Source organism: Salvelinus sp. IW2-2015, linkage group LG2, assembly GCF_002910315.2.
Source record: "Salvelinus sp. IW2-2015 linkage group LG2, ASM291031v2, whole genome shotgun sequence".
Lineage (NCBI taxonomy): Eukaryota > Metazoa > Chordata > Actinopteri > Salmoniformes > Salmonidae > Salvelinus > Salvelinus sp. IW2-2015.
The window spans coordinates 7,889,071-7,914,856 of NC_036839.1; the positions used below are offsets into that span (position 1 = coordinate 7,889,071).

General features: G+C 43.2%; 1 protein-coding gene across 6 annotated transcripts in view; it reads right to left on the reverse strand.

The window, feature by feature from the left end:
• Nucleotides 1–1,817: 1,817 nt before the first annotated feature.
• Nucleotides 1,818–25,786, reverse strand: part of LOC111973733 (TRAF3-interacting protein 1-like) — a 41,392-nt gene continuing 17,423 nt past the window's right edge. For 2 of the 6 annotated variants that reach the window (XM_024001160.2, XM_024001121.2), the window contains 10 exons: nucleotides 22,403–22,426; nucleotides 22,182–22,260; nucleotides 22,045–22,062; nucleotides 21,768–21,852; nucleotides 21,007–21,093; nucleotides 20,606–20,726; nucleotides 18,987–19,023; nucleotides 18,423–18,499; nucleotides 7,409–7,632; nucleotides 1,818–7,018 (listed from right to left, as the gene is read on the reverse strand). In XM_024001160.2, coding sequence (XP_023856928.1) covers nucleotides 6,853–7,018; nucleotides 7,409–7,632; nucleotides 18,423–18,499; nucleotides 18,987–19,023; nucleotides 20,606–20,726; nucleotides 21,007–21,093; nucleotides 21,768–21,852; nucleotides 22,045–22,062; nucleotides 22,182–22,260; nucleotides 22,403–22,426 — 918 coding nt within the window. In that variant the 3' untranslated portion in view covers nucleotides 1,818–6,852. The remainder of the gene's footprint in view (nucleotides 7,019–7,408; nucleotides 7,633–18,422; nucleotides 18,500–18,986; nucleotides 19,024–20,605; nucleotides 20,727–21,006; nucleotides 21,094–21,767; nucleotides 21,853–22,044; nucleotides 22,063–22,181; nucleotides 22,261–22,402; nucleotides 22,427–25,786) is intronic. The other 4 variants (XM_024001127.2, XM_024001132.2, XM_024001150.2 and 1 more) reach the window with 4 other exon arrangements.

Consider the following 25,786-nt stretch of genomic DNA (forward strand, 5'->3'; position numbering starts at 1 on the left):
ATATGCAAATATCTTTGTGAGCAGGTACTCAACATCATATCCAACGCTGTTCTGGCTGTGTTATGAATGATGTGGGCAGGAAAACCTAAGCCAATCACCTCCCGCTGCAGAGCATTTCTAACTTTGGTATGGACATTGACTCTCCCCAGCCTATTCAGTCCTCCAAAGTTGGAATTTGTTGTCGGCAGAGAATGTTTTCCAGGTTACATTTTTGGATGACTACCAGGACCTCAGCTGCAATTTCCTCTGCTGTTTCTCCATTCAATTCAACAAAATCAAGCAGTTTTGTTTCCACAGATGTGGCCACCTTATATCTTACAATATCTGACTGCTATTGGCAGCAGCTTTACATGTCCATGATTGGACRCATCAATGGACAGGGACACAAATTCAACCTGGTCTAGGTCCTGTGTTACCAAAGTAGTTGCCCATGTTACTAACACGTTACTCACTATGGCGTCACATTKTGTCCTAGCACATGTAAACTTTGGCTCAYAAAGCTTCCGTGTCAGTTGTGCTGTGCAGTCCATAGATCTGTAMCTATGATTGTGTCGCATAGTGTGGTATGCAAAGACACCCTCCTGCACAGCTAAACCATATTCTTCTTGGGAAGGCTCTACCTTCTTGAAGAATGTGGTGACAGAGGGCATACCAACACGGCCAATCAGAGGCTTTATGCTTTTTTGTCTGCTGATGTTCTACCACTGCCGTTCTTCCCCGGCTGCCAATTGAAAGAGAGGATGCAGTGAACCATTCTATCGTCTTGACCGGAGCGTATTAAATGGAAATTCTCTCATCATGTTCATCATAAAAAGTGCATTTCCGTTTCTTGGAAMGAGTCATTGTATCTCCTCTGTCTGCTCTTCTTCACTCTCCTTGTGCCACTCTTAATTACTCTCTTAACTTTCTATTCTCCTCCAATCTTTCTCCTCTTTCCTTCACTCGTCTTCCTTTCCTTCTCTCCACCTTTCCACCTCACTCTTCGACACTCTCCTTGCTTCACTSTTTTTACTCCCTTAAATTGTTCCTTCTCCTTCCTCTCCAATCTGTATTAATAAATAGCATACTATTAGATAACCAAAGTATTTTAACAGATTCCCATTGCTTGCCTCATGTTTTGTATTTTATCTCAAAAACATTGTTTGGAATTATAAATTGGCAGGCTCTGTAATCATATATTTTCCTTTCCTCMACTGTCTCCTAAATTATCACCCTGGCCTGATATTGCCTACACTACCRAGCTACTTCACTCTCCATACTGCGGCAAGAGGGAGCGAAAGACACTGCCCAGTGTTGTGTTGCAGGCATGCAGCATAAACTCTCCCAATTGAGCAGTGTAGACTGTATYAGGGTGACCTCCAGATGGTTACTATAAATATTACAAGTTATTTCTTGTGTAGGCTGCTATCCTACTCAAAATAAAATCAAGTGGGATGGAACAATTTGGAGATAGTGACCAATACTATACGTTATTTATTCCTCTCCCATCAAAATAAACATCCCTTTATTTTACAAGTTTTAACTAGCACCAAGCTGCTGTTGTTAACGGTTGGGCCTGGGAAAGGATCATCAGGATGACAGCCTGAACCGAATCCATTAGTCTTCACACTCGACATGCATCATCAATTTGGGCACCAAGTGTGCCCAATAACCTATCCCGATAGAGAAGGGCCAAGACTATAAAAGGCCAATATCGGTCATTCTTTTTCATCCTWATGTTAGCAAAGAGTCTACAGTATACCCCAAACCATACTCAATCACAGACCCTCCTTGCTTATTGTGTAATACGTTTGTAGTTTAATGAAAATAATCAAAAGGACATTAATTTATTTAATTTAAATATAACCATTTCACTCCACAACAAAAATGATACTCATTTGTGAACTGATACAGACTCAAAATATACATCATAACTGTGAGTATGAAACAAATAGGACCATTTACACTATAAACTTTATTAAAAATACATGGAAATACTAAGCGTTCCCTAAATGGGCCTTGCTTTGTAGGAAATTCAGTAAAAAGTACGCCACTCGGTCTAAGACACTGCATCTCAGTGCAAGAGGCATCACTGCAGTATCTGATTAGAATCCAGGCTGCTTCACATCCGGCAGTGATTGGGAGTCCCATAGGGCGGTACACAATTGGCCCAGCGTCGTCCGGATTTGGCCAGGGTAGGCCGTCATTGTAAATAAGAATTTGTTCTTAACTGACTTGCCTAGTTAAATAAAAGGTTACATTTAATATATATATATATATTCCTTTTGGTAAGACTTAAGATTAAATTGCTCAAGCACTAAATGTATCTTAATACCCTAGCAAATGATCTTACTAAAGAAATTACAGTGTTACTACACAGGTTAAATAAGCACACATTATTTTAAAGTGTTAATTATTTTGCAGTACAATGTTAACATGTACATTTGATGTGCTAGCTAATAATACTGATATAAAATTATGGATTAAAATATGTATACAGTATTACTTGTTTACACTTGTGTAAGAAGGTAAATAACTATTTAAATGTAATAAATGTGCAGTGTGGTTCTGTATCCAATTGAAGTGACCGTTTTGGCTTCGTAAGTGAAACAAGTTCAGCACGAAAATGTTATTTTCAGCAAGGACAAATCAACATGTTGGTGTAAAATGTGTTGTTAGGGACTTAGACTGCGATCCACTTTTTCATTCATTAACCGTATATTCTAGTGCAATTTCACCAGCATAGTATGGCTTCATCTTATAAATCATTGCTTATTAATCTTAATAAAAACATCTATGTAAATTAAACATGTCATGTTCACTAGGTGGGGATACGTTTTTCCGAAAACCAATTCAGATGAAAGAGCAATCATGTTATGAACTCTGAAATCACAAAGTTTCCACATGCAATTTGGGCAGTGTCTACAAATTGTCATCATAAAAACACGAGTGACAACTTCAAAAGTTTTWGAACACCTACTCATTCAAAGGTTTTTCTTTATTTTACTATTATTCTACAATGTAGAATAATAGTAAAGACATCAAAACTATGAAATAACACATACGGAATCATGTAGTAACCCAACATTTGTAAACAACTAAATATATTTTATATTTCGAGATTCTTCAAATTAGCCACCCAAATGTTTGATGTATTATAATTGATTATGCTTATGTTGTATTAATAGAAGGGGAAGGGTTATAAGACCCCTCCCTTCTTACATTTATAGGGTCCTAGACTACAGWTCAACAATATATACACATTATGAAGTTCAATATTGTTCAGACTGACTGGAAGCTTCAAAAGGAGAGTGGTGCTTGGAATCATTGTTCTTCCTCTGTCAATCATGGTTACCTGCAAGGAAACACGTGCCATCATCATTGCTTTGCACAAAAAGGGCTTCACAGGCAAGGATATTGCTGCCAGTAAGATTGCACCTAAATCAACCATTTATCGGATCATCAAGAACTTCAAGGAGAGCGGTTCAATTGTTGTGAAGAAGGCTTCAGGGCGCCCAAGAAAGTCCAGCAAGCGMCAGGACCGTCTCCTAAAGTTGATTCAGCTGCAGGATCGGGGCACCACCAGTACAGAGCTTGCTCAGGAATGGCAGCAGGCAGGTGTGAGTGCATCTGCACGCACAGTGAGGCGAAGACTTTTGGAGGATGGCCTGGTGTCAAGAAGGGCAGCAAAGAAGCCACTTCTCTCCAGGAAAAACATCAGAGACAGACTGATATTCTGCAAAAGGTACAGGGATTGGACAGCTGAGGACTGGGGTAAAATCATTTTCTCTGATGAATCCCCTTTTCGATTGTTTGGGGCATCTGGAAAAAAGCTTGTCCGGAGAAGGTGAGCGCTACCATCAGTCCTGTGTCATGCCAACAGTAAGGCATCCTGAGACCATTCATGTATGGGGTTGCTTCTCAGCCAAGGGAGTGGGCTCACTCACAATTTTGCCTAAGAACACAGCCATGAATAAAGAATGGTACCAACACATCCTCCGAGAGCAACCTTCTCCCAACCATCCAGGAACAGTTAGGTGACGAACAATGTCTTTTCCAGCATGATGGAGCACCTTGCCATAAGGCTAGGTGCTCCATAAGTGGCTTGGGGAACAAAACATCAATATTTTGGGTCCATGGCCAGGAAACTTCCCAGACCTTAATCCCATTGAGAACTTGTGGTCAATCCTCAAGAGGTGGATGGACAAACAAAATCCCACAAATTCTGACAAACTCCAAGCGTTGATTATGCAAGAATGGGCTGCCATCAGTCAGGATGTGGCCCAGAAGATAATTGACAGCATGCCAGGGCGGATTTCAGAGGTCTTGAAAAAGGGTCAACACTGCAAATATTGACTCTTTGCATAAACTTCATGTAATTGTCAATAAAAGCCTTTGACACTTATGAAATGCTTGTAATTATACTTCAGTATTCCATAGTAACATCTGACACATATCTAAAGACACTGAAGCAGCAAACTTTGTGAAAATTAATATTTGTGCCATTCTCAAAACTTTTGGCCACGACTGTAGAAGATAATGACGTAGGCAGTGACATCACTAGGGCTGGACTTTAGTTTTAATAAAATAACATGGGACATTTTCTTTGATGCAGAACTTAACAGGAACATAACGCATGTTTCCGAGTGTCAACTTATGTCTGCAATTGCATTAATAAAGTTTTTTTWAATGATTTAATTGAAGATATTGTCATAATGCTAATTTAACCAATGAGACAATGATTGACAAGGAACAAAGAAACTAACTTTAACAAGGTGCTTTGCTGGTGAAACTGTATGTGATTTATTTAGAATTTAAGGCACACTTAACCAGCATGGCTACCACAGCATTCTGTAGCGATACGCCATCCCATCTGGTTTGGGCTTAGTGTGACTATCATTTGTTTTTCAACAGTACAATAACCCAACACACCTCCAGACTGTGTAAGGGCTATTTGACCAAGAAGGAGAGTGATGGAGTGCTGCATCAGGTGACCTGGTCTTCACAATCCCCCGACCTCAACCAAATTGAGATGGTTTTGGATGAGTTGGACCGCAGAGTGAAGGAAAAGCGGCCAACAAGTGCTCAGCATATGTGGGAACTCCTTCAAGACTGTTGGAAAAACATTCCAGGTGAAGCTGGTTGAGAGAATGCCAAGTGTGCAAATCTGTCATCAAGGCAAAGGGTGGCTATTTGAAGAATCTCAAATATATTTCAATTTGTTTAAGATTTTTTTGCTTAATACATAATTCCATAGGTGTTATTTCATAGTTTTGATGTCTTGACTATTATTCTACAATGTAGAAAATGRWAAAAAAAAAWAAGAAAAACCCTTGAATGAGTATGACCGGTAGTGTATATATATTTATATATTTTTTTATCTATGAAAGTGTCATGTTACTTTTAACTCCAACGCTACTCTTTCAATGAGTGGACACAGTTCTATACTAACCCAATTTCTCAAAGCACAGTGGTGCACGACTAGCCTGATCCCAGGTCTGTTTTTGATGTCTTGCTGACCTTGGCCAGAACGCACAAACAGATCTGGGACAAGCATAGTGGTTGACAGAAGGAAGAGTCAAAGGACTGCCATGTCTCCTGCTCGTGGCGTCTCTAGCTCCTCAGCAAACCTCAGATCTATTGCTTTGTACAGGCTTTGAAGAAGCTTCAGGTAAACATAATTGTTGATAGACAGACATTAAAAAAAATTACAGATGTCTGTATCAAGTAGATGTGCAGGGTATTGGCTTGGTCCATGTGCCCTTTGCTTGAAGCTGTAAAAGAACTCCAATATCAAGCCTTATTCCCACAACGCATACAGTATGTAATGTCAAAAAACAAGAAACTATACAGACCAAAAATAAACGCAACATCTAACAATTTAAAAATAATTTGGACTAAGTTACAGTTCATATAAGGAAATCAGTCAATTGAAAGAAATTCATTAGCCCCTAATCTATGGATTTCACATGACTGGGCAGGGTTGCAGCCATGGGTGGGACTAAGGGGGCATAGGCCCACCCACCGGGGAGCCAGGCCCAGCGAATCAGAATGATTCTTCCCCACAAAAAGGCTTTAATACAGACAGTAATACTTCTCAGCACCCCTCCCACCCATCCTCAGACAATCCCGCAGGTGAAGAAGCCAGACGTGCAGGTCCTGGTCTGGCGTGGTTATACGTGTTCTGCAGATATGAGGCTGGTTGGAAGAACTGCCAAATGTTGGAGGCAGATTATGGTAGAGAAATGTACATTAAATTCTCTGGCAACAGCTCTGGTGGACATTCCTGCAATCAGCATGCCAATTGCACCCTCCCTTAAAAGTTGAGACATTTGTGGCATTGTGTTGTGTGACAAACCTGCACATTTTAAAGTGGCTTTTTATTGTCCACAGCACAAGGTGCACCTGTGTAATGATCATGCTGTTTAATCAGCTTCTTGATATGCCACACCTATAAGGTGGATGGAGAAATAGAGGAGAAAAGAAGAAATGCACACTAATAGAGATCTAAACAAATTTGTGCATCAAATTTGAGAGAACTATGCTAATAGTTCGTATGGATATTTTTATTTAATGAAACATCGGATCAACACTATACATGTTGCGTTTATATTTTTGTTCAGTGTAGTAAAGGTGTGTCAATCACCTTAAAGTGGATGGAGCACTAGCAAAATAACATGCGTCTCTCTCCCTCCCTAGGGGGTTGACTTCGAACCCTCTCTCCCCTAACCAGTCAGTCAGTGTGGGTGTGTGTAAAAGTGCAGTTGAGGCCTCCATTTCGGACTTCACCAGACTAAGTAAGAACCAGGCTCACCCTGAACGCTCTGTCCTTTTTTAAGGGCGATAATCCTTTATTTGGACCTTGGCTCCCCCTCATATTCGCGAGGAGAAGTTGATGCTGGTTACCATCTTCTGGATCTTGTCCTCATTCTTCAGGATGTTGGACTTGACGGCGCAGATCTTGTCCTGCTGCTCCTTGATCAGCTGCTCAAGCTCGGCTAGCTCGGCCTTCAGAGGCTCCACAGCGCTGTCCGTCACTCTGGAAAAGATGCACACGCCAAAATATAAATGTATGCCAAGTCGTGTGTGTGTGTGTGTGTGTGAGAATGTGTGTGTTGGTGGTCTTCCAGATCTGTTGCTGCATCAGGGCCTGTGTGTGCTCCTTGTTTTCCTACCTCCAGGCTTTAGTGCAGGGCTCTACAACCCTGTTCCTKAAGAGCTACCCTCCTGTAGGTTTTCGCTCCAACCCCAGTTGTAACWAACCCGATTCAGCTTATCCACCAACTAATTATTAGAATCAGGTGTGCTAGATTAGGGTTGGAGCATAAACCTACAGGACAGTAGCTCTCCAGGACCAGGGTTGGAGTACCCTGCTTTAGTGTGTGTTTGTGTAAGATGTGTGTGTGTGTGTGTGTGTAGCCCTCCAAACCTCTGTTCATGCAGCAGGGCCTGCGCATGTTCCTTGTTCTCCCTCCTCCAGGTGTGCAGCTCGTTCTGCATGGCGTCCATGTCCTCCTGGATGTAATCCATGATCTTGCCTAGGGGCAAGGCGCTGCGGCACACCGTCTGGATGGACGAGCGCAGCCGCTCAATCTCCCTAGACACCAGGTCCCGCTCCTTCTTCCTGGACGCCTCCGACACCAGGCTCTGGGTCTGGAGAGAAGGAGGAATGATAGATAGATGGAGGGATAGAGAGAAGGGGTGGATAGATGGAGTAGGAGAGAAGCCAAGAAAGATTGTTACAATATAGAAAAACTGGAGTAACTGGATTTTGGATGTTTGTGCTTTTCTAATGAAAATTTCTCGTGTTCGTGCAAGTGACTGATTGAACGAATCCTCACAATCAGTATCTGCAATTTGGCAGTACACCCAGACCCTTGCTTTAAGAACAAAATATCTCTCCGTTTCAAGGTCTCCGCTTAGAGAAGAAGCCTCGTGAGGTATTGGTCAGTCACATGAATGAAGCGAACGTAAATGATGAATTAATTATGAATGATGAATAAAGCTAAATCATGCAAATATAACTTGTCTGCAGTATATAAGATAACTAACGGGACTGCCCCGGTAGAGCTCCGTCTGACCAAAAGACGACGGGACCCGCCCAGACCAGACCCTTACTGTGAGCGGCCCAGGAGGAGACACATTCCCCGCGAGCAATTGAGGGACATGTCTTCTGATTTCAGTAAGTCAATTTAAATGAATTTGTAAAAAAAATAAGCTTTATTATCCAAATTTCAAATCTACTTTGGAAACTGTTAAGCTGATTGAAATTGGGATAATAACAGGATAATAAGCAAATTCCTCTCTCACATCTACATTGACTACACTCACACAATTCACATTCACTTTGTGCTGTTACTTGGTGGGTACCACTAGTCCTAAGTCAAGTAACAGCACRAAGTGAATGTGAATTGTGTGAGTGTAGTGAATGTGGATGTGAAAGCTTTGTGAGAGTGGAAACTATTAAGCTAATTGAAAATTGGGATAATAACAGGATATAAATGTTCCTATTAAGCAGATTTAAATTTGGATAATAAAAGCTTGAAATTTGGATATTAAGAAATATTAGTTAAGTGGTTGAAATTTTGATAATATGTACTGAGTGAATGTGTGTGTGTTATTCTATATGCATAGACTATAGAGTCTATAGAGAACATAGCATTTATGACTATATAAACTATTGATACCATGGATGCTATAGGGACTGTGATGCTATARGGACTATAGATACTGTAGAGACTAGAGGAACCATGGCGGTGATACATATGACAGAAGAAGGTTCGAGCTAATCTTATAGAGAAGGGCAAGTAACGGTACCATGAAAGGCCCCGCTGACGTGTCTACATGGGCTGCAGCCACTACTGATAGCACATGGTGTTATTATATATGTATGTGATACATATGGTGTAGAGATGAACATGGGGTAATTAGGGAGATTACCGAGTGTGTTTGGGAATAGTACTACGTGAATGTGGATGTGAGAGTTGTGGGAGTGTGGAAAGTACATGTTAAACGGATTGAAATTTGGATAATAAGATATATTATTACGATTAAGTACTGAGTGAATAAGAGCTGTCAGGAGACTGGCTCCAGTGTGAAAGAGGTAATATAGAAGATTACTGAGTGTGTGTCTGAATGGATAACCCAGCCAGTTCTGTGAGCTGAGTATTTCGATCTACAACGTTATCTAGAGTTATTATAAACTCAGCAAAAAAAAGAAACGTCCTCTCCCTGTCAAAAAAAAAAAGTAACAGACAGTATCTGGTGTGGCCACCAGCTGCATTAAGTACTGCAGTGCATCTCCTCCTCATGGACTACACCAGATTTGCCAGTTCTTGCTGTGAGATGTTACCCCACTCTTCCACCAAGGCACCTGCAAGTTCCCGGACATTTCTGGGGGGAATGGCCCTCACCCTCCGATCCAACAATGGGATTGAGATCCGGGCTCTTCACTGGCCATGGCAGAACACTGACATTCCTGTCTTGTAGGAAATCACACACAGAACAAGCAGTATGGCTGGTGGCATTGTCATGCTGGAGGATCATGTCAGGATGAGCCTGCAGGCAGGGTACCACATGAGGGAGGAGGATGTCCTCCCTGTAACGCACAGCGTTGAGATCGCCTGCAATGACAACAAGCTCAGTCCGATGATGCTGTGAAACACCGCCCCAGACCATGACGAACCCTCCACCTCCAAATCGATCCCGCTCCAGAGTACAGGCCTCGGTGTAACGCTCATTCCTTCGACGATAAACAAGAATCTGACCATCACCCCTGGTGAGACAAAACCGCAACATGTCAGTGAAGAGCATTTTTTGCCAGTCCTGTCCGGTCCAGCGACGGTGGGTATGTGCCCATAGGCGACGTTGTTGTCGGTGATGTCTGGTGAGGACCTGCCTTACAACAGGATAACAAGCCCTTAGTCCAGCCTCTCTCAGCCTATTGCGGACAGTCTGAGCACTGATGGAGGGATTGTGCGATCCTGGTGTAACTCGGGCAATTGTTGTTGCCATCCTGTACCTGTCCTGCAGGTGTGATGTCCGAATGTTCCGATCCTATGCAGGTGTTGTTACACGTAGTCTGCCATTGCGAGGACGATCAGCTCTCCATCCTGTCTCCCTGTAGCGTTGTCTTAGGCGTCTCACAGTACGGACATTGCAATTCTTTGCCCTGGCCACATTTGCAGTCCTCATGCCTCCTTGCAGCATGCCTAAGGCACGTTCACGCAGATGAGCAGGGACCCTGGGCATCTTTCTTTTGGTGTTTTTCAGAGTCAGTAGAAAGGCCTCTTTAGTGTCCTAAGTTTTCATAGCTGTGACCTCAATTGCCTACCGTCTGTAAGCTGTTAGTGTCTTAACGACCATTCCACAGGTGCATGTTCAATAATTGTTTATGGTTCATTGAACAAGCATGGGAAACAGTGTTTAAACCCTTTACAATGAAGATCTGTGAAGTTATTTGGATTTTTACGAATTATCTTTGAAAGACAGGGTCCTGAAAAAAAGGGTTTATATGTATAGGAAGTGGCGGCAAGCTAGAGTGAGGGCAGGAGGCCCCACTGACAATTGTTGGCATTTATAAAGAGAAGTGTCTACGTGGTCTGAAATCCACTGGAACCATTGAAGATACGTATGGTAAATACCGAAGAAGTGTCTCCGTGTGTCTGCAGCCATTACTAATAGCACGTGGTGTCATTTTATATGTATAGGATGTTGCGGCAAACGAAYCGTTGAAGATACATATGGCATAGGATGTAACGATAGTCTACGTGGTCTGAGAACCACTGATAATAGCACGAGATGTTACTGTAGGCATTTTGAGTCGTTGACGATGCACATGAGTGGTGTGGATGTCTGTAGGGAGTCACGTTGATCTGTAACATTATATAGGGAATCTGTGTATGTGAGAGATATGAAAGGAGAACGTACTATTCCCGAATATGCTGTTAAATAGAACAACTAGTGTAAATATCTAAACCCCTGAAAGAATAGAACACTAGTCTAAAGGAGGAATTGGTGAAGTATACTGGGTTACTAGAGATTTGATAAAGTAACAATGGAGAAAAATAATAAACAACTTGCACACCCACACGTAGGAGTACGTAAGTGCTGCAAAAAGTATTCTGAGAAATGTTCAGTGTGGTCCCTCTATGGATCATTTGATAAAGAAAAGGTTAAAGCATTGTATGACTGTCTAAAGGGTCTGGGAATGAGTCTCAGATAAAGATTGGCCTATATCCACTTTTGGTAAAGGTACAAGACTTGACTTACCCTTAACCAATAAAACTATAAATAGAATCAATGAATTAATGTTGAACATGATTCTGTTAACTAAACTTAAGACTACAATTTATTGTACTCTGGAGTTTTCATTGATATCCCAAATTATGACGTTCTAAACCAATTTGTGAGTAGGTAAAATGGAAACTGCCTGTTTCCCTGTCTATGCTGTCTCAGGTGCCAGACTTATTATGGACAGAGTGCGCCATCTACAGGGGACTGATACAGTGCCAGCCCAGTTATTGCGAAAGTGATCCCAGAAAGAAACTCTAGTCTAGAGCTACCTCCAAAGTTTCTCTTCCCTTCTGAATTGGCCGATGTATTTTATAAATTCAGCGCATTACATGTTAATCTTAAATATACTTTTAATAAGTTTCAATACAAGGTCACACATGTTGTGATGTGCTGCAAAGCAACTCTTCATAGCTTTTGGATGTCTGTAATAATGCTAAAATTCTCTACCTCTGCCAACACACCTGCACACACTCCTCTCAACTCTACCAGAGGCTACTTCAACCGAATCACATAAAAAGTAACACATGTACAGAGCCAGTTGCAGGGCTGCATTTAGTGGTTTAGGATTTCAAGGCTAAAAATGTTAGGCAGGAATTATACAAACCTAGGCTGTGTATATAAATATCAAACGCGTGGCTGAATTATGCTGGCTAATGTGGGGGGACTGGCTGGTGAAGGCCTCTGTATGGTATGTGACTAGGGAGTCCTGCTCTGCTATGCCCCAGTCACCCCTCAGCCCCAGGATGGGAGGGGGATGGAGGGCCTCCCCTTGGCACAGTGAGGGCCAGGGACGTTTACTCAGCTGGGTCTGCAGGCTGGTGTGTGTGGCACGGCAGGCGCACACACACTAGACGGCACCCACCCACACTCCTGTGGACTTAAAACCCCTTGTTTATTTTAGTAACAGGCTGTGGCAGTGAAGTTATTTTACTACAGTATTCAGTAACAACTACTACAATTATGTCCCTTTTAAGTTCAACTCTTGGGCCAATGTGTCATTCTGGCCTCAAGATCGAAACACCTGCTTTCACGGGTCCCGAAAAAAAAATCACATTCCCACTACATGACAGTGTAAACTAACCAATAACGTCCCCTTCATAACAGCCCATCCATCATAGACTCAGGTATTAGGCCAGATAGGTGGGCAAAACTTCACGTTAAGCGCCACTGATCCAACTTTCATTATGAGCTAGCTTCTTATCATTTCGCTTATAAAAACAAGCCAACTCAATACTTACAGCTTAGAAACACATAGAACTAAACTGTAAAAAATGTCAACCGTCTTCCTTTCCTTCAGGAAGCCAGCAAAAATGTCTGACAAGCTGCCTCATTTCCCCCCCTCCCTTCGCTCTGTGGTTTGCAAAGTGTGCGAGGATTGAAATGTCTAATCGTCGTCTGCAATGTGGGTGGCTTTCCCCTCGACCCCGTGAACACTGCGGCTACACAAACACGCCGCGGCTCAGTCAGTCCGCTGGCCACGGTGGAGCGCTGCAGAAGCTCCGAAGGGCTCCACTCTGTTTTCTGTCCTCTTGCACAGACCTCAACCCCTCAGAAAACCAAGAAAACCCGTCCCTGGTTTGCACGGTGCACTCTGTCCGGCGAGCATATACCAGCACTTTATAGTCAGGCTCTACAAGTCCAGCGCACTCATACTTTCTTCTTATTCACCCCGACCCAAGAACATGAATTGTTTTGAGTCCGGTGGCTGGAGGAAGGGTGAGGAGGCAGGTTTTTCCATTAGCTCATGAAGTCAGTAACGGAAGCGCCGTTGGCCGTGGAGACCAGTGGAGGCTCCTTGGAGGAGGATGGGGAGGACCATCCTACTCAGTGAATTTCATAAACTAAATAGTGAAACATTTTATTTTTTAAAGTTGTCCTTTTCAGATAAAACTATGCAAAATATATTCACGTCACCATTTAACCTTTATTTAACTAGGCAAGTCAGTTAAGAACAGATTCTTATTTACAATGACGGCCTACACTGGCCAAACGACACTGGGCCAATTGTGCGCCGCCCTATGGGACTCCCAATCACAGCCAGTTGTGATATAGGCTGGAATCGAACCAGGGTGTCTGTAGTGATGCCCCTAGCACTGAGATGCAGTGCCTTACACCGCTGAGACACTCGGGAGCACAAATAACTGATTAAAACATACTGGTTTGCAAAGAAGGTCTACAGTAGCCTCAACAGCACTCTGTAGGGTAGCACCATTGTGTAGCCGGAGGACAGATATTTTCCGGCCTCCTCTGGGTACATTGACTTCAATACAAAACCATGAGCCTCCTAGGTTCTCACCCCCTTCCATAGACTTACACAGTAACAACTTCCATGAATCTAGTACTAAATGCACAAACTACAGCTAGTTAACACTGCAGTGCATAACATGTGGTGAATAGTTGACTCAGAGAGAAATACAATAGTTGGACAGTTTTAAACAAATTAATTTCTTAAATTAATTAGAACCAGGACAGAGATATTTAGTTTTTAGTTTTTCCAGTTTCTCTTACGCTAGCTAATTTAGCCTACTCAACAACCTGACTCAAACAGAGAGGAATGATATTAATGTTAGCAAGCTGGCTAAGGCTATCCAACACTTCCAATTCAAGGTAAACTTTCCATTTTATAAATGTATTGCCAGCGGGGCCTTCCAGTGTAACTGCTAAACTGCTTTCTGTACACTACTGTGGGATTGTACACATGCATTGGATTGTGGGTTTACTAATGCGTTAGTTCTAATAGCTATGTTAGCTAATATGGTGACAACGATGCAGGTTGTGTTTAGCGGTTATGGTATGACGTTTTGGCTTGGAGAGGTATTTTCACCTGATCACAGACAGCTGTTGTGTTGTGCACTGAAGTCCACAGGGAGGAAAGGATGTAGATGTGATGTTTGTGTATGGCTGTTCTGAAAGTGACCTGTGTGTGCAGGTGATAAAAGGTTCATTCCACCAATTCTGTTACAAAACATTTTTTCAACGGAAGCAAACAGCACAAAATGGGGATGGACCTACCGTTTTGCAATTGTTTGGACTAATGATTACACCATAGATCTAGAAGCAGGCGAGAGTGTGCAAGGCGGTATTGAATGGGTCACTGTCAGTAACATTGATTACTCCAATTTGTCTCTCGCCCTGTGCACCTACGTTATAAACGTTCATTTGTAGGCTAGGTTGTAGCAACCTCATGATGGGTATAGGGCAAATTTGAGTATCATGTAGTGGCCTAAACCTATCGATGTTATATTGAACTGGGTGAATGGAATATGAAATGTCATCCGATATGCTGTAATAAGGCCATGCTCACACAAAGAAAAACAGGAAATCGTAAAACTGCACCGACCGCCACTGGTGGAGACCCGAGCCAATGATCCTTCCTGGGAGCAGGTGACACCCAGAGACCGCTGAGTGTTGAACATCAATTCCCTTTCTATCGGACTTTCCTAGGAGCCCCTAGTCAATCCATACAGATCAGAGGGTGTCAGGGATATGTCATTAATTGCAATCTTGCTTTTCCTTGCAGAAGAAAGTTCCCTCTGGTTTCGCATTGTAAACAATGTGTTTCTGAGTACATCAATCCAAAACGTGCACTCTTGTGCCAGAATGTTTTACTATGTCTTGTGGAAACTCTGATGGGCATCTAGTCTCATGCCGGGGACTAAGAGCTGGATCTAAACTCCTCACAGACCTGCTGGCCTGGCTGCAGGGCAGGCTGCTGCGCTGCAATGTGGAATTCATCCGAACCCTCTCATGCCTAATTTGCTTAAAGAGGGAACACATGCAAAGCACATGATTTATGGAGCGGTAATAAGGAGCTGGTGAGAGGCGGTGGGAGAATAACTGTCTTCAAAGTAAGGCTTTTGAAGAGAAGAATGGGTTGCCAGCGTGAAACCTGTTAGAGACCTACCGACCTCTTGGGCGTCTTTAATTAAATAATTAATATACCCACCACTGGACCATTTCAGGGCAGAGTATTGGCTTCCAGACGGATGTAATAAGCCTCTTCATCAACCTCAATTACGGGGCAGCTGAAATGTCTGGCGACAAACATATACACAGCAACGGTGTAACAACGTTTCTGTGGTGAATAGCATGACAAATTCAATTTCCAGTGTCGATCAGGTGAACATACAGTATGTTAATTCATATTTTCTGAGCATTACTACGGTCCCAATAGTGTCAACTGGATTTCCTCGTCTTATTTCCTTCATCCCCATGTTAATTATTACAGATGAACAAGTCTCCTGGCTCTCTCGGGCTTCTGCGATAGATTTCAGAACATAGTCGTGTTCAGAACAGAACGTCACTTTAGACCCATCCACCTCCTGGCTACTGGCTCTAAGTTGGAGACAATGCAGGCTACCCAAGGGCTCTGAATTGTGTCCCCAGAGAGGGTTTCACAGGTAGGCCAAAGAGCTAGGTATTACAGCATGATGATGATTAGTCCAGTGTTGTTCTGAGGTTTGCTATTTTTGGGGGGGGAAGAAAGACATCATCCAAATGTCCAGCCAGATCATAAAAATAGCTAGAAGTCAGTGAGGTGAAGAGTGAGGCTAAGGGCGAGAGGGGTTACAGGATGTTAGGGTCAGTGTGTAGCCCCCTGAGGGGGTCACAGCTGAGCCTCCTGCCCTGAACCCAGGGGTACAAGGGGGAACCTCGCCTACCTCTGAAAAAGACTAGGGACAGGGAAAAGGGCTTGATTCAATTGTTTGACCAAGTAGGCTACATCACAAAGGTTGAAGCTGCTAAGACCTCTAGCTTGTAAGGTTATGGGGTTTGACTCGATTGGTGTGATCGAAGCGACTTAAGAAAAAAAGGACCTACAACGCCACGGTCTGCATTGGAGTCTGGTCTCAAAGGTATTTTTCAGAAACATTTTCTCATTCCACTGGAATCTCAAAGTGCTGCCCTTGCAAGGGAAATATGGCTAATGGAATGCTGCAGGGTCATTTCATTATGTTTACAAAGACACGGCCTGGTGGGTATTGGACTATTTATTTTCCTGCTGATTCTGCCGAGAGTATTCTGGCACTCCTCCTCCGTGACGGTAACTCAACCATCCATGTGTGCCACGGGGTTTATTTATACATTGTAAACTTTCATCAAGGCTAATTTGATGGGGTAAGAAAAGGGAGACAGCCCGAAAAAATTGTGTGAAAACGCAGCTGCTACGAGGGCCCGATTCTGTCTAAATAAAAAGGCCTCAGAAGTATCTTAGAATAATATACAAGTGTTCTGCAAGGTCATGGGGAAGGTCGTACCTATAAACATGGAAGAATTTGCTCTATGGTGCACTTTGTGTGGCGGGATATGGCTAAATGTTTGATAAAGCATTTAAGAATGAATCATGTCCTGCTGTAATCCCCAGACACCCGGGGATGAGGGAAGCTCAATATTTACATGTTTTAACCCTCCATGTTCCGCCGTGATTACAAGAGAGCAACGTCTCTATTACACTGACCGTCAACTCTTTCATGTCAGGAAGGAAGCCATTATAGTCCTTCCTACAGCGGACGAGGCAAGGCCAGTAACATTGAGGGGGGTAGCACATAGCATGGCTTGTACAAGTACACCTACCTTCCATTCAGACTGCAGAATTCCCCAGCAACACACAGCCCCCTTCCCATTAGATGCCCTATAATAAGGGGCCTGGAATCCCAAAGCTCATTAAGTCAATTACGATAACCCTGTGGGCTGTGCTCAAGTTGAACCAGAAACTTATTTGGAAACCAAAGGGAAATCCAGTCTGATTATTTTGAAATTAAAACTACAAGGGGCGCGCAGTGAAATCTGACCTATTGGGGCGGGTGAGGGAGCCGCCCATCCGAAGGCAAGCTGGGAATGGGGGACTCCATCTGAGTTGCTTTGAGCTAAATGTGCGTCGGAGCCGGAACAACGGACGGAGCCTGGCGCATGCCTTGTAGATAGGGGCACTCATTCTCCCCGCTCATCAGCAGCTGGCCTGGGACAGGCGACATCGTTGGGGAAGAGAGATGGGGTCAGGAAAGGGGGGTGGGGGGCTAGACAAGGCCGTTTAGTATAGCAACAGGCAAAACCCCGGCATCCATCAGAGTTGGGTGGTCAGCTGGGCAGGGAGCGGAAGGAGCAGTACGCTCGGGCAGAAAAGACCACCCAAAACAGGCAGCGTCGTACAGCCCACACCGCTGGAGCATGACAAGAGGCCTTCACACCGATTCCCTATCCAAATATTGATGGTGGGAGCCCTCTCTGGCCAATAAACACGCTCGGGGGAACAGAAGAGGGGCAGCAATAATGGCGTTACGTCAGACTGGAAGTCATGTTCAGAGTAATGAAAAATCTATCAACTATGAAATGTGGAGACAACAGTTTATGGTTGAATCACAGGGAGAGGTAGGGCAGGAGGCCAAGGTAGAAAAGTGGGATATAGCATGACCCCAAAAAAGGAAGATTTTTTTTCTGAGGAAGACTTAAATCACACCAGAAAGGAAATTAAGTTATTTGAAGATGAATTTAAGTTTAGTAGATTTAGTCAAATTCACATTATTGCTTTTGTCTCTTTAAAATGATGCACGGTGTAAAATCGGTGCAGCCGATTGAAATCCCTTTTCCATTATAATGATCAAATGTATTCATTAGGCATGTGAACTAGACAGAAGAAAATAAAACATACTTTCTCTCAAACTGGTTGTTGAGACATTGAGCTAGATAAGCCTAATTTGGATGCATTTTTGCAACACTTTCTCAGCCAAAAACACTTACAAAACACATAAAATGAGAAACAACCACATTAAATTACAACAAAAGGTGGAGATTTTTTGCTGATTTAATCTTCATTCTCGCTGATGTAATCAACCCGCTTGATGCTGTTTTTCTAGCTCCACTGAGATCAAAATGTTCAATGTTTTTTGCAATTACACTTTGTCACTCCATTTGCAAGATTCTTTCTTTAGCTAATAGACTGTATGCTATGGGTTTTGCAACCCCACATCCGTAAGATACTGAATTTCAAGAAATAACGGTGTGTACGCTCCGTGAGAGGTAGTAAAATGTCTAGAATTGAGTCACGGGAGAGGAATGAGAGCTTGGAACACTGTCGTTATGATGTCATTGCATTACCCTCTAGTGGAGATCAAGATCACTACATCAGTAGGACACCATTGACATTTTACCTGGTCTTTGGACTTTGGAGATGATGGTGATGATTCAAAGTCTTTCTTGGTTTCAAGGATTTTTTTCACCAGCCCACCTGGGGATGAAAAAAGGTTAATTCATTTTTTTCAAAAGGTTGCCCATTTTTAACCATCCTTAAAGTGGCAATCTGAGGTTCAAATAAGTGGGTAACCCTCCACTGTTTTGGTAAATAGCTGAGGAACGGGGCTTGAGAAATGTGACCACTCAAATTCATTGACAGAGGTAAAGCTGCAAGGACTGACCATTCATGAGATCAAACTTGCAGTTTAACCATATGCTGCTTGTTTACAATTACAGTGTTTACAAACATTGGAGTAAAACAAATGTATTTCGGGTGTTTGATGGGGTAAGACAGCTCATGAGATATTTATAAGTTATATTTTTCAGGAATCAAATCGGTATATCATTAATATAAATGTCTGAAAATGGATATAAACAACTGCAGACTGCTCCTTATTAAGATACAAACCCTGGCCAGGGTCTAGCAATTTGCACTAGAATTATAAGCACCTACAATGTCAAATTAAGCGAGGATTGCTCACCATGATTCTCATCGCCTTGGAGTTCCACTGTTGGCTCCTGTGGAAGGACCAAATAGTGAAGAAACCATAAAGACTCAGAAGGACCAACACTGCTGCTGCCTTCTCTTGAACAGACACAGTGCAGTATATGCTCGTGGGAACAGCACAACCAAATGCAACCCGAATCACCTACAGTGCATTCGGAAGGTATTCAGTCCCCTTTCCCTTTTACACATTTTGTTACAGCCTTATTCTAAAATGTATTAAATAAAACAAAATGGCTCGTCAATCTACACACAATACCTCATAATGACAAAGCAAAAACAGTTTTGAAATGTGTGCAAATGCATAAAATAAAATAAAAACTGAAATACCTTAATTAAGTATTCAGACCCTTTGCTATGAGACCCGAAATTGAGCTCAGGTGCATCGTTTCAATTGATCATCCTTGAGATGTTTCTACAACTTGATTGGAGTGATATATTCAATTGATTGGATTTGGAAAGGCTCACACCTATCTATATAAGGTCCCACAGTTGACAGTGCATGTTAGAGCAAAAACCAAGCCATGAGGTTGAAGGAATTGTCCGTAGAGCTCCGAGACAGATTGTTTCGAGGCACAGATCTGGGCAAGGGTACCAAAATATTTCTGCAGCTTTGAAGGTCCTCAAGAACACAGTGGCCTCAATCACTCTTAAAATGGAAGTTTGGAACCACCAAGACTCTTCCTAGAGCAGGCTGTCCGGCCATGAGCTCTGAAAGAGCTCCAGAGTTCCTCTGTGGACATGGGAGAACTTTCCAGAAAAACAACCATCTCTGCAGCAATCAGTCCTTTATGGTAGTGGCCAGATGGAAGCCACTCCTCAGTAAAAGGCACATGACAGCACACTTGGAGTTTGCCAAAAGGCACCTAAAGATTCTCTGGTCTGATGAAACCAAGATTGAACTCTGGCTTGAATGCCAAGCGTCATGTGTGGAGGAAACCTGGCACCATTCCTACAGTGAAGCATGGTGGTGGCAGCATCATGCTGTGGGGATGTTTTTCAGCAGCAGGGACTGGGAGACTAGTCTGGATCAAGGGAAAAATGAACGGAGTAAAGTACAGAGAGATCCTTGATGAAAACCTGCTCCAGAGCGCCCAGGACCTCAGACTGGGGCGAAGGTTCACCTTCCAACAGGAAAATGACCTTAAGCACACAGCCAAGACAACGCAGGAGTGGCTTCAGGACAAGTCTCTGAATGTCCTTGAGTGGCCCAGCCAGAGCCCGGACTTGAACATCTCTGGAGAGAACTGAAAATAGCTGTGCAGCAACGCACCCCATCCAACCTGACAGAGCTTGAGAGGATCTGCAGAGAAGAATGGGAGAAATACAGGTGTGCAAAGCTTGTAGAGTCATACCCATGAAGACTCGATGCTGTAATCGCTGCCGAAAGGTGCTTCAACAAAGTAGTGAGTAAATGTGATCAGTTTTTTATTTTTTATAAATTAGCAACAAATTTTATAAACCTGTTTTGATGTGTCATTATGGGGTAAAAACGATTTAATCCATTTTAGAATAAGGCTGTAGCGTAACAAAATGTGGGAAAAGTCAAGAGGACTGAACACTTTCCGAAGGTACTGTATGTATGTGCTCCCTCACCATCTCGGGCATGTCGGGGGGAGGAGGGGCGGCCTCCAACACCACAAACTGCTCATCTTCATCCTCAGAAAGCTTCTTACCCTCCGTGATGACGGCCGCCGGGGGCTTGGCACTGGTCAGCCTTACACACACACAATTTAGAGGAAGGAGGCCATGGAACAAAGTACAACATTATCTCAGCCTGGTTCAGTAGGTAAACACTGTGGAACGTAGCAGATAGAAATGTCACAAATAGAGCTGATGTGACTCCTAAATCTACATGTCAGAGAGGCATGTTTGTTCTACGTCATATATTTATAAAAGCTCCAAAATGCTGTGCACTGCTAAATGCAGCGCTGCTATGCTGACTCCTGTATAATTCATAGTGGCACAGGAAGTAAAAAGGTATGAGGGGAAGTCACCTTTCAGCTGGGGTCACGTCAGTGTAGCTCTCCTGCCTCTTGACCCGAGGAGGGGCGGGCCGGGCGCTGCTGGGCCGAGGTATCCTCCTGTTGGGGAGATAAGATGGGCCACACCAATGAATGATCAGCCAGCCAGTAAAGCAACTCTTTCACCAATAGCCTCTATTACAAATAAATAGTAGTGCTTCTCAAAACTGATCCTGGGGACCAGGAATGTACACTATATTCTTCACCAATTGATTACCAGTAATTAGTCCTCTGTTTGGATGGTTAAAGACAACCATTTAACCAAGAGACACTGAGAATCACATCTTCAAATAATCACAAATATTCAAAGACAGGTAGACGGGAACAGGACAGGGTAAAAAGTTACAGTATTTAGTTGGAATAATAAAATAAAATAGACCAGAGTCTAATGGCAGTATTTGGTTGTAGTGAGAACCTGAACATACAGAGGTTCCCAGGACTAGAGTTGAGAAACCCTGCTGCTCTACTGGCCCTCAACAGTCGACAACACTCACTCCCATTCAGTCAGTCAGTTATTTATTTCACCATGTTACGCTGAGAAAATGATGAGCGGGGACTAGCGGAGCAATTTGTTGTGGTGTAAAGAGAGAGTGAGTGTTGCGGTTGATCAAGGAGAAAGTGGAGGATTTGCATCAGTGAATGGAGAGCTGTAGCATGCTAACGCACATTGAGCAGTGCCCTCAAACCCTGCTAATTTGCTTAGTCAGCTGTCGACACACACACACAGTACAAACCTGTGGGCCATGTGGGCTGGCACTGCGTCTGTGGCATCTCCGTTCTCCAGGGGGACCGGCCTCTGTGCCAACGGAGTGTCTCCATCTACAACGTGATGCTGACATGAGAACACCCCTTCTAACACTTTTTATTGGAACAACCGATGAACTGGATAGCAAGAACTAGAACTACTGACGGCTAGGGCTTTTAGAACAGAGATGCATAGAAATGTCCACCTGGACTACTAAATGGGAAAAAAAACTCCAGCACCATCGGTGCAGTGAGAAAAACACTCACCTTCACTGTCAAACTCTTCTGGAAAAGAGGAAACAGAACAATTATTTGTATCTATTTTATGTCTATTCATATTATGGTGTAAACAGAAGAATGACTTTAGCGAAAGGCCGGAGGGGTTGCGGGGTGGTTGGGGTTACCTTGTTGGCCTCCTGCTTTGGGCCAGCGCCTCTGCCCCTTGGCAGACGAAGGCCGAGGTATTCTGGCTGGACTGTCAGACTGAGGAGAGGAGATGGGAGGGGAAGATGACTGGGTAAGTGTGTCCCATTTCGGATGGAGAGCAGCTGTACACACTTATAAACATGCACACATGCAGGGTCATTCGTAGGAAAAGGAGGACACAGGCAGCCCCAGAGTTTACCTGCTTGTATTGTACTTCTGCTGTCTATAAACAGAGAAAGACAGCGGTGAGTAAAAATCTGAATCCAGACCTATGTCCAAACCTTCCACCAAAGGGAGCTACAACGCAAGTAAGAAAACCAAGCTGCTATGATTACTATTATTTGTTCCTACAGCATGGAATGACAAGTTATGCTAAGACAGCCAAACAAACTACTGAAGATGCTCACAGCGCTATGTTAAAGTAGGTGAACCCATCAGGCAGCCATACTGCACTAGCGAGTTATACGCCGTTCTGAATCTGCTAAATAGCTCTAGCGATAGAGGCAAAGGAAGGATACCTCTTCAGATGCATCTTCAATAGGCTTCAGTGGATAATTCCAGCGGTAGCACAGAAGCACAGAATGAACCATTATCACACTAATAGCAGCATAGAAATAGACTACATTAGCCAGTCTAATATGTTATTGGCCCAATTTTCTATTTCTATGGTTTGGCACCCTAGTCCTAACCTATGACCATGTGGTACTAAATGGGATCCATCTTAGCTAAGTCAAATCTGTGCCACACAACTAAAGCATATTCAACATCAGTTCATGGATGTAATAGTAGTCTATATCCGTCTCAAAAAATGTGTCGATTTCTTTTCCATCTCTGGTGGTATTGTAGAGAAAGATACAAATGTGTGAGACGCGCCCTTAAGAGCTGATCAGGGTAGCACCATCATTATTGCTGAGCTCCTGAAGTTATTCTAAACAAAAAATACAACAGCAGTCTTATGACCACCTAAAATATGTGCCATGGTTAGTCTTCGCAAGTACCATTTTTTTTTTTTAAAGCAAATATAGGCTAGCCTAGACAAATAATGATGAAATTCTACTGAAATACTGGAGTTGAAAACAGAAGATAAAGCATTAGACTGGAAACTCACACAAACAAAGAGTGTGCTAAATATAACTCATCTCTCAATGAATGCAGAGTGCTGCAGATGACAGCTGTCTTGGTCAAAGTTGTGGGAAAAAACCTAATGTGTTCTATCCTAGCAACAAGCAAGGAGTAAGAGCCCTTGAAGTGAAATGAGGCAAGCGAAACAAATTAGCATCTATGCTAACACAAATGCATTCAGAGCAACCACATTACTGTTAGGCATGTAGCTACCTCCTGCTCATCATCTTCAGCCTTGGGGTTGAAGGTGAGAGTACAAATGCATTAAGGCCATGACACACACACACGGTGATGGGGCAAGATTATAAATGGGAGCATAAACAAGGAATTGACATAAGGGTCATTGCTAAGGCCTTGTGCTGTGGTGGAGACCTTTGTGGGCTATACTCGGCCTTGTCTCAGGATTGTAAGTTGGTGGTCGAGGATTTCCCTCTAGTGGTGCGGGGGCTGTGCTTTGGCAAAGTGGGTGGGGTTATATCCTTCCTGTTTGGCCCTGTCCGRGGGTTTCTTCGGATGGGGCCACAGTGTCTCCTGACCGCTCCTGTCTCAGCCTCCAGTATTTATGCTGCAGTAGTTTATGTGTCGGGGGGCTAGGGTCAGTTGGTTACCTGGAGTACTTCTCCTGTCTTATCCAGTGTCCTGTGTGAATTTAAGTATGCTCTCTCTAATTCTCTCGCTCTCTCTTTTCTCTCTCTCTGAGAACTCCTAGCCCTAGGACCATTACGTCAGGACTACCGGGCATGATGACACCTTGCTGTCCCCAGTCCGCCTGGCCTGCTGCTATTCCAGTTTTCAACTGTTCTGCCTGCGGTTACGGGAACCCTTACCTGTCCCAGACCTGCTGTTTTCAACTCTTAATGATCGGCTATGAAAAGCCAACTGAGATTTATTCCTGATTATTATTTGACCATGCTTGTCATTTATAACATTTTGAAAATCTTGGCTCTCTCTAATTTTCTCTTCTTCTCTTCTTTCTTTCTCTCGGAGGACCTGAGCCCTATAGGACCATCACGTCGGGACTACTGGCCGCTGGTGACTCCTTGCTGTCCCAGTCCGCTGGCCTTTGCTGCTTATTCCAGTTTCAAGACTGTTTGCCTGCGCGGTTATGGAACCCCCTACCTGTCCCAGACTGCTGTTTTCAACTCTTAATGATCGGCTATGAAAAGCCAACTGAGATTTATTCCTGATTATTATTTGACCATGCTTGTCATTTATGAACATTTGAAAATCTTGGCTCTCTCTAATTTTCTCCTTCTCTTCTTTCTTTCTCTCTCTCGAGAGTGGCCCTAGGACCATGCGTCGGGACTGCCGCCCGTTGGTGACTCCTTGCTGTCCCCAGTCCGCCTGGCCTTGCTGCTTATTCCAGTTTCAGCTGTTCTCCTCGGTTATGGAAACCGCCACTGTCCCAGAACCTGTTGTTTTTCAACTCTTTGATGATCGGCTATGAAAAGCCAACTGAAATTATTCATGATTATTATTTGACCATGCTTGTCACTTATGAACATCTTGGCATAGTTCTGTTATAATCTCACCCGGCACAGCCAGAAGAGGACTGGCCACCCCTCATAGCCTGGTTCCTCTCTAGGTTTCTTCCTAGGTTTTGGCCTTTCTAGGGAGTTTTTCCTAGCCACCGTGCTTCTACACCTGCATTACTAGCTGTTTGGGGTTTTAGGCTGGGTGTCTGTACAGCACTTCGAGATATTAGCTGATGTACGAAGGGCTATATAAAAATAAAATTGATTGATTGATTGAACAAATTATTATTCTAAAATGAAAGTAAAAACATATAGTTGCAATAAACTATGTCTAAACAATTCAAATGTTGTGGCCACCTTTGATTGAATTCTTTAAATTAAATTAACCATTTCATTCATTGAATTTGTCCTTAGTTTACTTGCGTATTAAGATGTTACTTGCCTTATTTTTACATTTTGTTCAAAACACCTTTTTTTCCCCCTTTATCGATTGGCGTCACTCCATAGGACATTATATCACACCGATGGACAATATTACAACAGGCAGTCAAATTTTACGGTTTAAAGAATGGCACTTTCGAAAATTTCTGACCGCTGTAAAATTCTACTTTTAAAACATCAGTAATGGACACTCACTAAAGGACTTAAGTGTACTCATTCCAATTGAAGGGCCTCAAATGCGGCAGGTAGGCTAGAAGTTAATAGCGCTGGGCCAGTAACTGAAAGGTCGCTAGTTCGAATCCCTGAGCCGACTAGGTGAACAAGCTGTCGGATGTGCCGTTGAGCAAGGCACTTATCCAGAGTGACTTCATGTTCACTTGACTGAAAATATAAAATAGCTATTTACACACAGACGTGCCATACATTTCCTTTCACCTACACATAGTGGAGGAATCAGAAAGATAAGTACAGGAATCCATTTTATTTGGGTCGTCCTCAGTAAAAAAGTTCTCATAGCTGGGATAACTTGCCCGACTGCCATAAAT